This window comes from Callorhinchus milii, unplaced genomic scaffold (assembly GCF_018977255.1).
Source record: "Callorhinchus milii isolate IMCB2004 unplaced genomic scaffold, IMCB_Cmil_1.0 Scaffold16, whole genome shotgun sequence".
NCBI classification, from domain to species: Eukaryota; Metazoa; Chordata; class Chondrichthyes; order Chimaeriformes; family Callorhinchidae; genus Callorhinchus; species Callorhinchus milii.
The window spans coordinates 8,016,008-8,031,581 of record NW_024704757.1 but is presented as its reverse complement, the minus strand read 5'-3'; the positions used below and the strand labels follow the sequence as shown (position 1 = coordinate 8,031,581).

The 15,574-nt window shown below is 40.0% G+C and overlaps 1 protein-coding gene across 1 annotated transcript in view; it reads right to left on the bottom strand.

Moving 5' to 3' along the window:
* Positions 1-293: 293 nt before the first annotated feature.
* prkar1b (protein kinase, cAMP-dependent, regulatory, type I, beta) overlaps positions 294-15,574 on the bottom strand; it is a 68,649-nt gene continuing 53,368 nt past the window's right edge. The window contains 2 exon segments of the mRNA NM_001292794.1: positions 294-705; positions 4,462-4,543. Coding sequence (NP_001279723.1) covers positions 533-705; positions 4,462-4,543 — 255 coding nt within the window. The 3' untranslated portion in view covers positions 294-532.

The window sequence follows — 15,574 nt, the reverse complement described above, 5'->3', positions numbered from 1 at the left end:
GAAGTGTGTTATCCAAATTGATCATTCAGGTAAATAGGGCTTCACTGGGTTGGTGATAAAACCGACTGGTAATTGAGAAGAAATAATTAAAATCTATTAGTTCTAACAGGTTACAACTTGAAATTACTTGACGCTATAATAGAGAAAGGTGATCGATAAAGCAATTGTGAATAGAAAAAACAAGATGTATTCTAAATGTATTTAGCAAATTGAATGGCACTCTACAAGTAATTCTGATTAAATGTTGCATTTTCCTACATTGGAGATTAAATGATCAACTGAAATCCTCTTATACGTCACCGACAAAATACACAACTTTTTATTAGTCATTCAACATATAGCCCTTCCTACACTTGGACTACCTGTTTCTGATGGTTTTTCCATTACTGGTTAGAAATCTGTTTCCAGTGCTTCTGATGTTACTTACATAAACGCACGTGTAATACGCAACTCATTTCCATAAAGCTACGCAACAACACAGATCAATTTAAGTGCACAAGGCAGCACAAAGGCAGTGATCCAAACCAAAATTTCAAACAGTTAGAGAAATGAAACTGTTATATCGTTGGATGTTCCTCTTGAGAATTTCTGAGCAGGGACCAAGAACTCGTTCAAAGCGTGGCCGGTCGAGCTTCACACATTTCAACGGACCACGTGCAACCACTGTCGCAGCTCGTGGCCGATTCAGCAGCAGGGCAATTTCACCTGAAGAGGAATAAAAGTGCACAAACTATAGTTTAAATTCTTATCTTATGTCTTAACTCAAGAGTCTTGGTTTTAAAAGAGAAACAAAGAATACCTGATACAACAAACACCCTATGGCCTCGCCATTTCTGAAGTTTAAACATGGAGCAAAACAAAAATGTTTAATCTGTGCTCACAGGACATATTAATAAACACACCCAACATTTGTGTTACTGATTTTCCCAGTCTGCTATTTACTTAATGTTACTTATTAAACTTACAGTAATATCATACGTTTTCTGCATATCTACCATCAACTGTAAACAGATTACAATAGTTCCTGATTTAGCTCAACAAACAGATTCTATAGAAGGTTAAGGATTTGGAACTTTTATTTAGTTCAGTGATGTTGTGTTCTGAATGTCTTTTGCAAGTTGGAAATTTGCTTACTTAATATTTTACTCCAAGTCCTGGAAAAAATTGACCTAAGTGAGTTTTTATTCCATTACTAAATAAATGCACTTGCAATCAGCTATCAAAAGGAGAGAACAAGCTGGTATTGTTGAAGGGAATAAAGTAAAGCAGCTGAACAATTGTTGGTCCCATTCATGACCCATTAATTGAATGCATTATCTGCAGTTATACTCTATCATACAGACTAGGGGAAAATAACAGGTTTAATTCTTGGTTTGTGCTGTTGCCTGGTCTGAACCAGGATGGTAGTAAAGTTTCAACAACTGGTTTTAATATCCGATATTTAATTCTTTAATATTTAATATCTTGTAGCTGAGCAGATCCTCTCCTGCTTTGGTAAATAGGATCAGTCTTGTTTTTCTGTTAGTTTGTTCTGTTGGGATGTAAATGATTCCATTCTGATAATACTCTGACCTCCCCTGAAACCAATGAATTTGGTCACTCAATCCACAACTGTTTGTGGACACTGCTGTGCGCAATTCGCTGCCGCGTTTCGCCCACAAAATATACAGTCAATTCTGTGAAGCGCTTTGAGACATGTCGAAGATGTGATAAAGCACTATATCAAATGCAAAGTTTATTATAATTATTATATTTGATGGGAGAAGTTATTGATTGCTGTCTAATTATTCAACCCTTGGTTGAAGGTGCATGTCTGTCAATGATGGGGAACAACAGGGTCAAGTTTGGCTGTGAATGGTTTAGAAATTATCTGGTGACACTCACTGACTGTGGTTTGGTTACTTACTGAATACACTCACTGAACTAATACAGGAGTCAGAAGTCTGCACCCATAAGGAGGTTTTGACATTCGCTTGTTATGAGGTGCCTTAGAGGAGGCTGAAGCAATTGAGAATTTTAACACTAGAGAAGATTTAGGAGAATTTTATTGAAGTATTCAGGATTGTAAAGGTATGCATAAACTGAACTCTAACAATGCTCAATAGTCACAAATTCTTAGGAACATAGGAACAAGAGGCAGCCGTTGATTAAATCATGGCTGATCTGTACCTCAACTAATCCTTTCAATTCCAATTTCCCGCTTTCTCCCCATATCCTTCAATACCCTGTCCTACCCAAAACCTATCAACCTCAAGGTGTGGATGGATCCAGCATCCACGGCCTTTTGGGAAGAGAATTCCAGATTTCTACTACACTTTGAGTGTAAAAAAAGCTTCTTGATTTCACTCTTAGATGGCCTGGTTCTAATTTTAAGACTATGCCCCCTTGTTTTGGATTGCCTCACCAGAGGAAATAGCTTCTCTGTATCTACCCAATCAAATCCCTTTATCATCTTAAATACCTCAATCAAATTACCCCTCAACCTTCTAAACTCAAGAGAATACAATCCAAGTTTACGCAGCCTTTCCTTGTAACTTAACCCTTTTGGGCTGGTAACATTCTGGTGAACCTACGCTGCACCCCCTCCAGGGCCAATATATCTTTTCTGAGGTGTGGTGCCCAAAACTGAATGCAGTCTCTAGATGGGGCCTGACTAACGCTCTATACAGCTGAAGCAACATTTCTTCCCCTTTGTATTCCAGGCCCCTTGAGATAAAGGCCAACATTTCATTCATCTTTTTGATTACGTTTTGCACCTGGGAACTAGTTTTTAATGATTTGTGGATATGGACACTCAAATCTCTTTGCTCCTCCACAGTTCTTAATTTTTCCCCATTAAGAAAATATTCTGCTTTATCTTTTTTCGGTCCATATTGGATGATCTAACACTTCCCTACATTGAACTCCATCTGCCACAGCTTTGCCCACTCACTGTCTAAGTTCCTTTGTAAATTCCTACTCCCATCTACACAACGTACTGAGCCTTCTATCTTAGTGTTGTCTGCAAACTTGGCTATAAAACTTTCTATTCCTTCATCCAAATTATTTATATATATGGCAAATAGCTGGGGTCCCAGTACAGATCCCTGGGGGACACCATTTGTCACGAACCACCAATCAGAGAACGTTCCCTTTATCCCTACTCTCCATTTTCTGCCTCCCAACCAATTACCAAGCCACGTCACAAGGTTACCTCCGACTCCATGTGTTCCATTTTCGCTAATAATCTTTTGTGTGGAACCTTATCAAATATCTTCTGAAAATCCATATAAACAACATCCATAGATACCCTCTTAACCACTCAAAAAAATTAACTAGATTAGTCAGGCACGACCTACCCTTCACAAACCCATGCTAACTCTCTTTGACTAGCTCACATCCGTCCAAGTGCTCAGTCTCCCTGATGATGGATTCCGGTATTTTCCCTACAACTGATGTTAAGCTGACAGGTCTGTAGTTTCCTGGTTTCTCTCTCCCTTATTAAATAAAGGGGTGACATTTGCAATTTTCCAATCTAAGGGCACCATTCCTGAATCTAGTGAGCTTTGGAAAATTATGACGAATGCATCTGCAATTTCCTTTCCTATTTCCTTTAACACCCTGGGGTGGAAACCATCAGGACCTGGAGATTTGTCTATCTTGAGTTTCATTATTTTCTCCATTACCATTTGTTTTATTTATATTAATTTTATTAAGCATTTCTTTTTGGCTTATTTTTAGGTTCTCCTGTACAGCTGATATTTTGTCCTCATCCTCTACTGTAAAAACAGTAGCAAAGTTTTTATTTTACAAGTTAGCCATTTCCTTATATTCTATTATAGTCTCACCTACATCTGTCTTTAACGGATCCACATTCCCCTTGACCATTCTCTTTATTTTAAAGTATTTATAAAAGCTGTTACTATTGGTTTTAATATCCCTTGCATGTTTTTTTTCATACTCCTTTTTGCTCCCCTTATTACTTTCTTTGCATCCCTTTATTGCCTTTTATAGTTTTCCCAGTCCTCTGCATTCCCACTTTTTGTTGCATTTGAGTAAGCCTTTTAGCTTGATACAGTCTTGCAGCAAGGGGGGACAGATTCAAGCAATGGACAGCTTAAATTTAAGCACATTCAGGGAATGACGAATTTGTGCAATGAACTAACCAGGGAGGTAGATTGTGTCAGCAAATTCAAGAAGGAATTGGAAAGCTATATGGCAAAGAAATAATTTGAGGATTAGGAGAGTGGTGCTTGATTTTATTTTAAACTTTTGGCTAAGGTAGATGGGCCACATGGTATTTTCCTCTCTTGTACATTCTTATATTCCTATGATTTAATAATAGGGTGTAAATTAAGCTACGGTTAGCAAAGCAATCTTGAATAAGAATATCATCATTCATAAAATCTCCCAGCCTCTATTACGTGGCTTACATTCAAGCATAATTTTAGTTTTAGGAATAAACCTGAAAGCAATGCTTACCAAAATAATCTGAGGATGCTAGTCTTCCAACCTCCACATATTCTTCGTTGCGAGATCTCCGCTGCAGAACAGAAGCACTTCCCTAATTAACAAAATAGGATTAATTGTAAGTTTAAGAAATAAATTACAATTTCTTGGGGATGGGGTATTAAGGGTATCAAAACAATTAATGAATGTTTCATCAAGATTAGTTTCTAGGATTCTGACAGCGCATATTCAATACACAGAAGTGGACCATCCATTGATGAATCACTCTTTTTAAAAAACTGTAACAATTCTCAGCGACTTACGGTTGTGTAAAAGTAATACTGAACAGTAATTTTGTCTTCAATTTGCAAGTTGGTTAAAAGCCCATTCGGGCTACTCTGTGTGGTAAATACTTTATATGTGTGTGTTTTTTTGGTCAGCCGGGTGTCTGACACTTCTCGAAACCCATCATCATGTTTAAACCAAACAGAGTTCACATTATATATATATAAACATACAATTTGAAACCAACATTCATTTATTAGTGAATTATAAGATAAGCGTGGAAGATTTTATTTACATCATCCACCAACTTATGTGGTTACTTCAGCTATCATCAGTTTAGTAAACAGTAAAGGTCAGGTCAATCTTCTTTGATTCTCTATCATTATTCTGACTCTTTTGTCCATACCTCTAGTCTAGGTCAATGAGAAATAAATTTGAAGGACCTCTGCATAGGTACCACCACAAGAACAAGTACTTTTATTTTAAAATGTAGAAACATTTACATTTCACAAGTGAATTTGTTGGTAGCTAATTTAGTTACTGGAAGTTTGTACAGCTGAAATACTCAACTGAAACCTTGGACTTTTGAGCAACTGACCATAAATATTTTTGATAACTCTGATTAGTCTTCCAAAGCAACGCCTTGTATCCTTTCAGCTTATCTCTGTAAGTAGGTTAGTCAATAGCTTTATCCTGAAAAGAACATTTCTTCTTGATTAATGCTAGAACAGAAGGCAGGTTCCCTCCACTCTGCAGGCACTCTCGTGCTTTCCCATTTTCTTGGCTTCAACATCATTTTAAAAGTATAAAAAATAATAAGGACATATTTTGCATCACAGCCATGAAATCGTAAAAGTGAAAGATGAAGACAGTAATGGATTCTTTCCTTGGCCTCTTGCTTCCCAATCTGTCTGGATTGTTTGAATCCTGGGTTTAAACCCCTCTCTAGTCTAAACAAATTCTGTCTGGACTTTCTGAAAGTAAGACATTGAGCTGGACAGGATAAAGGTTTAAGTATCATACTTATTAGAACGTTCAATTTCTGTTGGCCTTTCTTACAATTGTCCCAAATAGCATTGAGCTCCCTCTCCAAGAACTGTTGTTGCTAAGTGACTTGTCTGAAAACCATGGGCCCATCTTTTGAGCCACTCACTTGTAGTAGCATACCTTGCTTCTGCATCAGGGACACCTATACTTGGCTGTCAGAACAGTTCTACAGTGTGTCCTATAATATAGCAGTTGTACCATCAGAGATGCCCAAGTTTGTGTTATCTTTTTAATTTCTCAATGCCAAAATTCAATGATACCGTTTGGTAAGTAGCATTCTAATGGGATAAATGTAAATGCATTCCAGCAACTCTCTGTGCAGAGAACAGACCCCTATTTTGCATTGCCAGAGGAAAAGCGCTATTTAATCTACTCTACATCTGAAGTGTAGGGCAACTGTAAGAGTAATTGGATTGAAGAAAAGGACACCCAAGGTACCCCAAGCATACGTGGCTTTTTCTTTTAAAGTTACTGATCTGACTATTGTTCACTGATCCACATTTTCAATCTTTAAAAAGCATGTCACATGCTGAGATGATTTTAACCCAAGGCCCCCATTTCAGATTGTAACATGTGTACTTAGGTCAACTAATTCACTTTGGCAAGGTTTCAAAGAAAGGGGAAAATTCCATCATTCCGAGTTGTTTACACACTGCTTGTCCAACAAACTACCTAGTATAACAAATCCAAATGCAAGCAATTGATTTTAGGTTTGGCATACCCAGATCTATTTGAATTAACATTGGATGGTGCCCATAATTTTTTTCTGAGAGAAAGGCAAAGACACCAAGATGGTAGCTGGACTCAAATACTAGCTTCACCTATTGGCTCTGTTAGTAAAGACGTCCCTCTAATGATATATACTTGTGTGCAACAAGAGTTAGCTGATCTCTGTCAGGGCTGCAGTGGAGGGCACAATTGCTAGGAAGAAAATAAAATCACCTAAGATCCCAAGAGGCTTGCAGTACAGTGATATTCTGTGAGCCCACAAACTTCAGGTCCCTATGATCAAAAAATAAAAATATCATCTGCTGAAGAAATTCTAAGAACAAGAAATTAGATGAGCATGTTCACATCTTATTTCACCAGTAGAATCCAAGATAATTACCAGTAACACCAAATGTACAGGAGGATGCAAGAAGTGGAAGAAACATATTTTTAATTGCTATTTGTTTCTTTCCATAGCTGCAATTTTTCTTCTTTTTTAAGTTTTTAAAAAAGCAGTAATCAAAACATGTACCCAAAACAGTAATATTTTACAGATGTGAAGTTCAGCTTTGTGCACAAGGACCAAATTGCAAATATCTAACCAGGACCTCTCATTTTGTTCCAGAGAGTAGAGAAATTGGATTAGATAAGAATAAACTCAGAGGAGGTACTAAAAAGGTTGTCGGTGCTCAAGGTAGATAAGTCACCCGGCCGGACGGGATGCATCCTAGGTTAAAGAGGGAAATAAGGGTGGAAATAGCAGATGCTCAGGCCACAATCTTTCAATCCTCAATGGATGGTGCCAGAGGACTGGAGGTTTGTAACTGTTACTCCCCTGTACAAAAACTTCCTGGCGCCATTTTCAAATCCACCAGGGTAGGGTAAGTATAGTGTAAAATTTTACTATCCTTCTACCTTGTCCTCCCTTCCCTCCCCATCTCTGGCACTTAAGCCATGACTGCCATCCCCTCTCACCCCCCCACCCCCACACTGTCTCCCGTAGCCCGCAGGCTGATGCTGCCCCATTGATCGCTCGCACCCAGTCTCTGGTGCGTGTTTTGGGTGACGCCCTCTGAAAATGTTGATGCTTCTACGCCCCACATTCCACTAATCCCACTCTGCCCTTCTCTCCCACTGCCTTCTTTCTCTCCTGGACCCCACCATTACCTCCCTCTGCTCCACCTAGGCATCCTCCGCCAGGCCCATTGTGGCTCCCGGCATTGGTTGTGCCAGAGCAGCCACCCCAACTGTCCCATCGCTCACTCTTTCCACACCAACCGCCTCCGAAAGGCAAAAATTGCTTCTGAGTCCCTCATCCATAACCTCCCCAACACTCCCTGCTCCTCAAACTCCACAATAATTTTGCCCCCACAGCCCCAAATCATCTCTATACCACTCTCTCCTCCACCCCCCCACCCCCCAACAGCAAACCTATCCGCATTTCACTCCAAAATGTCCACTCCAATAAAGCCCTTACTATCCATGATCTCATCCTGGATGAGCACATTGATAGTCTTGGGCTTACACAAACCTGGCTCTCCCACTGTGGACCGTCCCCCTCGTTGAAGGCTCCCCTCCTGGCTACACTTTTCATTCCGCCCCACGCCCAAACCAACGTGGCAGCAGGGTGTCCTCATTTTCCAAGCCTCCCTTGGTCTATTCCCTTATGCCTCTGGCTGTTTCTCCTCCTTAAAGCACCTCACCCTCTATCATCCCCCCTCTCTCTCGCTCAAAATCGTCCTAGTTTAACTCCCCCCCACCTTTTTGGCTCCTTTCTCACTGATATCCCCTCTCTCCTCTCATCCCTGTCCCTCTGCACTGAACACACCTGCTCATAATCGGTGATTTCAACCTCCACCTAAACTCCCTTTGCACCACCTCCTCGGATTTCACTGCCCTTCTCTCCTCCCTAAACCTGACGCTCCACATCAACTCACTGACCCCCAAACATGGTCACTCCCTTGACCTCGTCATCACACATGGCCTTGACATTTCCGACCTGTCTTATCACAGATAAGGCCACCTTGGCCTACTTCCTCATCTCCCTCTCCTCATGCGACTCCTACCCCTCTTATAAGCCCTCCACCATTTTTTTCCGCCCCTGGAAAAAATTTCCCCAAGTCCCTCACAAATGCCCTCTCTTCCTTGGACCTCCTCTCCCTCTGGCCCTCTATCCGCAACGATCCTGATGCAGCCATCAAGCTACTGAATGCTGAATGTCTGAAATGCCACTGTCCAGCGCCTTGGGACGTCCTTCCGATGTGAAAGGCGCAATACAAATGTAATCTTGTTGTTGTTGTTGACTGTCTCTCCACATCCTTCAATTCCCTGGCTCCCTAAAATCCAGGGCTGTTTCCAAACCCACCCGCTCTCTCGATACAACTGTCATCACCGCTCACTCAAAACACAAACTCGGACACTCGAGCGCAGATGCAGAAATCCGGCCTCATGATTCACCGCCAGCTGTGGTTCGAGGATTTCCACACCTATCAAGTCTCCCTTTCACAGGCCAAAACTGACTTTTACTCCAAAGTCATCCTGGAAGCAAACAACAATGGAAAGATGCTGTTTTCCACCGTCCATCAACTCCTCCGGACACCCCCTCAAGCTCACTCTATCCTCACATCAAACGCCCAGTGCGAAGATGTCCTAGACTCCTTTGCCTCAAAGATTGAAAACATCCGCTTGGCTGCCTTGTCCTCCCCACCTCCCATTCCCCCATGTCCCCTTCCACCCCACCCAGACTATCTACACCGCCTTGTCCTTTCGCCATGGTTCCTGCCACTACCCCCTCCTTACACTCCTTTGCCCTCATTTCTCCCTCCGCCCTCTCAACTACATCACCCACATTAAGTTCACCACCTGCTGCCTCCACCCCTCCCCACCCAGTTGCTTGTCACTCAACTCTCCCTCCTCTCTCTCCATCAAGGCCTGGATGAGTGCAAACTTTCTGCAGCTGAATGTGGACAAGACGGAAGCCATATTCCTTGGCTTCCCACCTCTCCGACCTCCTCCCCAATCCACCATCCGGCGCCTCCGCTCAACTGCCACCAGCCTCCTGCTCATCCCTTGCACCCTCCGCCCCACCATCGGAGGTCGCGCATTCATCCACTATGCCCCCAAACTCTGGAATACTCTCCCTCAATCCCTCCGCCTTGNCCCCTCTCTCCCATTTTTCAAGCTCGCCTGAAAACCTTCCTCTTCGACCATGCTTATGACCACCTCCCCCACCCGGCACGAAGTCAGGCTCCGCCACTGTTAAGCGCTCTGAGACGCTACCCTGCATAGAGGACACTATATAAGTGCAAGTTATTGTTGTTATTGAAACAGTCATGAGGACCCTGGCAGATGTTAACTGATATCATAGAAAAAAGCCATTTGGGTCATAGAGGTGGACATTAAAGATCCCATGCCACTATCCAAAAAGAGAAAGGACTTTCTCCCAGTGTGCTGGCCAACAAACTATCCAGAAAAAATGGGTATTCACTTCATTTTTGCAAGACATTGCTGCATGCAGATTGGCTGCAGGATTTGCCTACAAAATGCAATGTTCAGTCACTACACTTCACAGAAAAATCTGGTGCAGCACTTTGAGAAAGTGAAGGAGAAATGTGAGAAGGATTATATCAAATGCAACAATGATTACAATTATTCATAATATTAATAATGAAAGTAGATTGGAGTTCTTTTGAAATGTTGTCCCATATGAATAACATATACTGAATAACATGTCAATAACAGGAAAAGACTATTATCCCTGATTTACCAAACTTTCTGTTCTCTTTAGTATTTGTGAGTTTATGTGGCGTTCCTATTCCTAAGGCTACAATTACACAACATTTGCAGTCAATTCACTTTACAGTATATTCTGTGAAGCGCTTTGAATCGTCTCAAAGATGTGATAAGGCACTATATCAAATGCAATGATTATTATCAAAATAGTAGCAGGTGGAAACCTTGACTAAAACTCATTTTTAACTCAGTAGTTTTCAGTAATGGTCTTGTTACATGAGAAAAAGAGCAGTTTCTTTTAGTGAAAGGAATCATTTTGGAATCCCTTTGAATTTGTGTCGCCTGGACTAGCCCCACACTGAGAAGAGATTATCTTCATAGCAAAATTCTCTGCTTGAGGCATCAGTGATTCAACATAATTGCCGAATTGTGATAAAGCAATGTGGCACAGAAAAATAAAATAAATAAATGGAGGTTTAAACAGCCGTTTCTGAACCCAGTTATCCTTGTTTTGGCGGCAGAATTACATTAATTTTAACACCAGAAAAAAGGGATATAAAACAAGATTGTCATTTCAAAACTGCTGTGTATCATTTTGGACCAACAGCACAAGAAAGAAAATGAAACTGAATGCTTTTTCTTGGTACATCAAGTCTTGAAGAGGAATGTTAGCAAAAAAAATTAGCCAGAAAGAAAATTGTGTCTCTCAAAAAGGGAAAATAGCAAAAAAACCTCAGCTTTACTGGTTACATTATTACCTGTCACAGGATTAATTTCTCTAGACTTAATTGTTTTTGTATTTTGAAGATGCTGGTTTTATTTCCCACAATCATCTATAAATCAGGGAAGGAGAATGGGAAGTGCTTAAAGCACCAAAGTGGAACTATGGTAACATTGAAAAACTAAATGTTTGCTGAAGTACAGTTTAAAGCATTGGTCTGCAATACAAAAATATTTGCAGAAATGCACTGGATATGAATCTTGTGCAAGTAATCAGTAATTAAAAAACAATAAGCCTCTTCTTTCTGGCTACTTTACTCCTTCAATATTAATAAAACTAAGGTTCATCGATGTTGTGAGAACATATTTTGAACCATAATTTCTTTTTTAAATTCAAGGTGGAAGTAAGGTGCGATTAAACTGAATTTTCGCATACATTTTTGAGTTGTCAAATTGCCATTTAGTTCACTGCTTTGCCCGTTAAACTAGACTTGTAAACAAACACACTAATGAGCATTAATGGTGGTTATATCTGTACCTTGCTGAATGCAGTAAAATACAAATGGATCCCTGTACAGCCCTGTTACCATGTATTTACCTTAGATCTGTGACCTCCTGCACACCCTGACCGTTTCCTCCACTCAGCTGTTTCATGTATCCATCCATGGTTATAATTAGCTGTCTGTAGAATATTCTGTAGTTCTATGAATGTGCCCCCTTTTTAAACTTGCTTTACTACAATCGCAACCCCTATGTAACGTTGAGCATGCAGACGCTTCCACTAAGTTCCTAAAACAAGCAGAGACTGGCGTGCTTCACCTTGCCTTGGGCAGATACATTTATTTTTGACAATTAGTTTCAAGCTAGTTACTGGTTTAAAAGATTACAGGTCCAAAATAATAAATAGAGGTTTGAAATGGCAGGATTTACTCAGCTTTGTTTATTCAACTACTTTTTAATCAGGTGTCAACATTTATATTAATTTCGTTCCAGATACCTGGCGTTGGATTAGAACTAATCAGTAGCTTCTATGGGAAAACGGCTGAATAAAAGTGAAATCAGAAGCCAAGGTTTGAAACCCCAACGGTGTTTGTGCCAAAACCCTGTGGAACAGAACAAGTATTGTATAGTTGTCTTCCTTCTCAAACAGATCAACTTCACTGTTAGAAAACAAGTATCAAAAATATGTCCTAAAATGGCTTAGAGTCTTAAAAAAGTTGCTTATTATATTAGTGTCTTAGATGTTTATAATGAAAAGTCAATAAAAGCCAACATTAGAGAGGATTATTTATAAAGTGCCGACTTTCTTGAATGGCGACCATGATTCTTGGGAACTGTCTACGGAATATAACCACCCACAGAGCATTTCACAGAAAAATGGCAAAACATTAAAACCAAATCATGAAAGGGAAAAGCAAGAAGCAATTCAATTCACAGGGAATATCTACAATGGACAGGTTTTAAGGTTTCAAGCTGTTTAAGCTGAACAATAAATTCAGTGATTGAACTCCGATCTCATGCACTGAAGCCCAAAGAGCATCACCTGTCACAACATGAAAAATCATGTTGCTTCCAGAAGCAATCAGTTCCTCCATTTAAATGAGATGGAGGCAGAGGGAATACTTTGCATTCAAATGCCAAAATATTCAGTCTTCTACGTAGGGGGAGTAAAAAGTGTCAAATCCTTTTATGTGCTACTGTGGGCAAAGGCAGCCAATAATGCATTCAACCAAACTAGCTGTACCTGTTTCAGCAGATGGGGGAAGGGAAAAGAAACTTACTAACAGATAAGGTTTACAAAATGACCATGTCAAAGGTTAAAAAAAACAAAGTCATTTATTTACTCACTAACCAGCTCTCTAACACTCATATCTGTTGCTGATTACCAATCCACCAGAAATGTAAACTTCCTGAAGCAGTCAGTTGTAATATTTATTGACCAAAAAGTAGTCCTATACTATTATCTCTGGTACTGAAGTTTAATATCCACGTACAAGCTGTGGTATACAGGTATATCGTGGAGATATGGACATAGATTTTAAAATATTATATGGTTCTAGCATTTCAAGGCTGTGGTGAAAAATCTGGCATAACAGATATGTAATATCAGTTCTGTTTGATTATTTGAAGAAAGTGCTGAGATCATTTAAATCCCAAGTTAAATTCCTCATACTTAGAGAAGGATGCAGTTAATAATAAGACTTTTATAGAAACAAATATTTCAGTTAAACACATGGTTAATAGCTGCCCAATAGCCAAGTCAATATTTTTCCTTCAGGGATGGTTTTTGACAGCCCGCAGGCTGATGAAGATGTTCTTGTACAGGCTAAGTTCTTGTAAAAAGCTGCCGATTGCTAGAAGGGGGAAGCTCAGTAGTGGGACCTGGTTAGTTCAGTGGCTATAGAATTGGAGGAATGACAAGAGATAGGGCCAGTTGGAAGCCCGACAAAAGGAGACTAAGGGAGGAACATCAGGAGCTGAACAATGATCTGCTCAAATCAGAAACAGGCCGAGAAGAAGGAACTCAGCATTGCAACAGTGTGGTGGTGCACAGGTTTGAACAGTGGTACAACCTAATACAATTCAAAAGTACTCATTTACTTTTTATATTGCATTTGTTTTTTTTAATTATTTAGTGAAGTAAATTTAGTTATTTATGAAGGTCACTCTACACCGTGAAACTCTGAAACACTCTCACTCGATCCCTCCGCCTTGCCCTCTCTCTCGCCTTTTTCAAGTACCGCATGAAAACCTTCCTCTTTGACTGTGCTTACGGCCACCTCCCCCACCACACCCCCCACCACCCCCAGCTCAGAGTCAGGCTCCGCACTGTTAAGGCGCTGTGAGACTGCCCTGTATGGAAGGCACTATATAAGTGCAAGTTGTTGTAAATAAATTATTTACTGAAATCATTTAGCATGATAAGTAGTATTTAATTATTGAGACCATTTGTCAGTGGTCATGATGCTTCATACAGTCTCAGAGTAGCTGAAAAGATCATGAGAGACTTGGCACTTGTTAGAGACACAAAAATATAGAATTACACCACAGCAGCTGTACAATTTAGTGCAAAAATGCGCGAGAAAAACTGGTTCAGGAAATTTGTCTGGTTTTGAGACAATCCTTGGGACTGGAATAACCTCCTTCAATATAAACAAAAGTTTATATGCCAGTTCTGATAAAGGGTCGTGGACCCAAAACGTTGACTCGTTTTCCTTTCTCCATAGATGCTGCCTGACCTGCTGAGTGTTCCCAGCGACTTCTGTTTTTGTTTCACCTTCAATAATATTGTGCTCACTGACCCTTATTTAAATAGCTATTCAGTAGAGATTGTCCAATGAATAGAGGTTATGCATAACAGCTTTTAAGTGAATTGTCAACTGTTTCAACCAAAGACCATGAGATCACAAAAGTGTTTGAACTTTCTGAGCAACCCAGGACATGTTAACTTACGTGATAGTTTCCTTGTACTTTGGATTTCATGAACTACATCCTCTCAATGCAGAAAACTCTTTACATATTAAAATGAAAATCATAAAAATTATATCTATCTTAAGACATTCAGGTACATCAAACCTATCTTCAACTCAGGGGCCTGAACCAAAGCAGTCTTTATGTAAGGGCCAGGTTTGAGTACGGGTTAGTTGGTGTGAGAACCGGCCTGCCTGGCAAAAAGCAAAAACTTTCAAAATCCAATATGCTTCAAAAATGTGCACATGTTAAGTGTTGGATATGGTTATGTTGTATAATGATAAATTGAAGAACTCAGTTATAAGAAGCAATACATCTGTTATGCTATCTCATTTGCTGAAACAATTTGGTGCAGGGTGATGATGTCTGAAGGGTGATTACAATTCTTCACTCATATTTCAAAAATCTCACATGTGATAATTCCACAGAGTTGGGACTGAATAGATACATTCCACATCTGTCTGGCTTGGGAAGGTTCAAATTTGTGTTGATACAGTGTGAATGAAGAGAGCAGTGGGAAACCTCTGAAAATTTAATAACATACTCCATTAGCTTCAGGAATTTAACTCTTTGAAGGCACATTTTATCGCCGTAATAATGCAACTGCTATTTAAACAGTAACTACAGAAAGACATACTTAGAGAGGAATACATGCATTTATAACCCTGCAGAGTATTTTTAAATAATTAGAATTGAAATCTACAAAACAGAACTTTGTAACGCAGCAGTTTTTCAAACAACAGTACAATGTCAGCAAATCTGACAAATTTGGTTCATGAGCAAATTTGCAGAACATCTATATTGAAAGGCAGTAAGATTATGCTGATTGCAGAATCTGTGGGATTTACTAATTTCTGTAGTGACTAAGTTCTTAATGGAGTCCTGTAGCTCAGTGGTTAGAGCACTCGCTTTGCAAGTGAGAGACCTGAGTTCAATTCCAGGCAGGGCGAAACCTTGGGCAAGTTTCCTTACTCCACACGCCTAATAATAATCCCTCCAAAAAACCAAAAACAATAATTAAATTGGTCATTTTCAATCTACGACTGTTTGTGGGACATTGCTGTGCGCAATTGGCTGCCGCGTTCGCCCACAAATATACAGTCAATTCACTTTACAGTGTGTTCTGTGAAGCGCTTTGGGACGTCCTCCCGACGTGAAAAGCGCTATATCAAATGCAAGGATT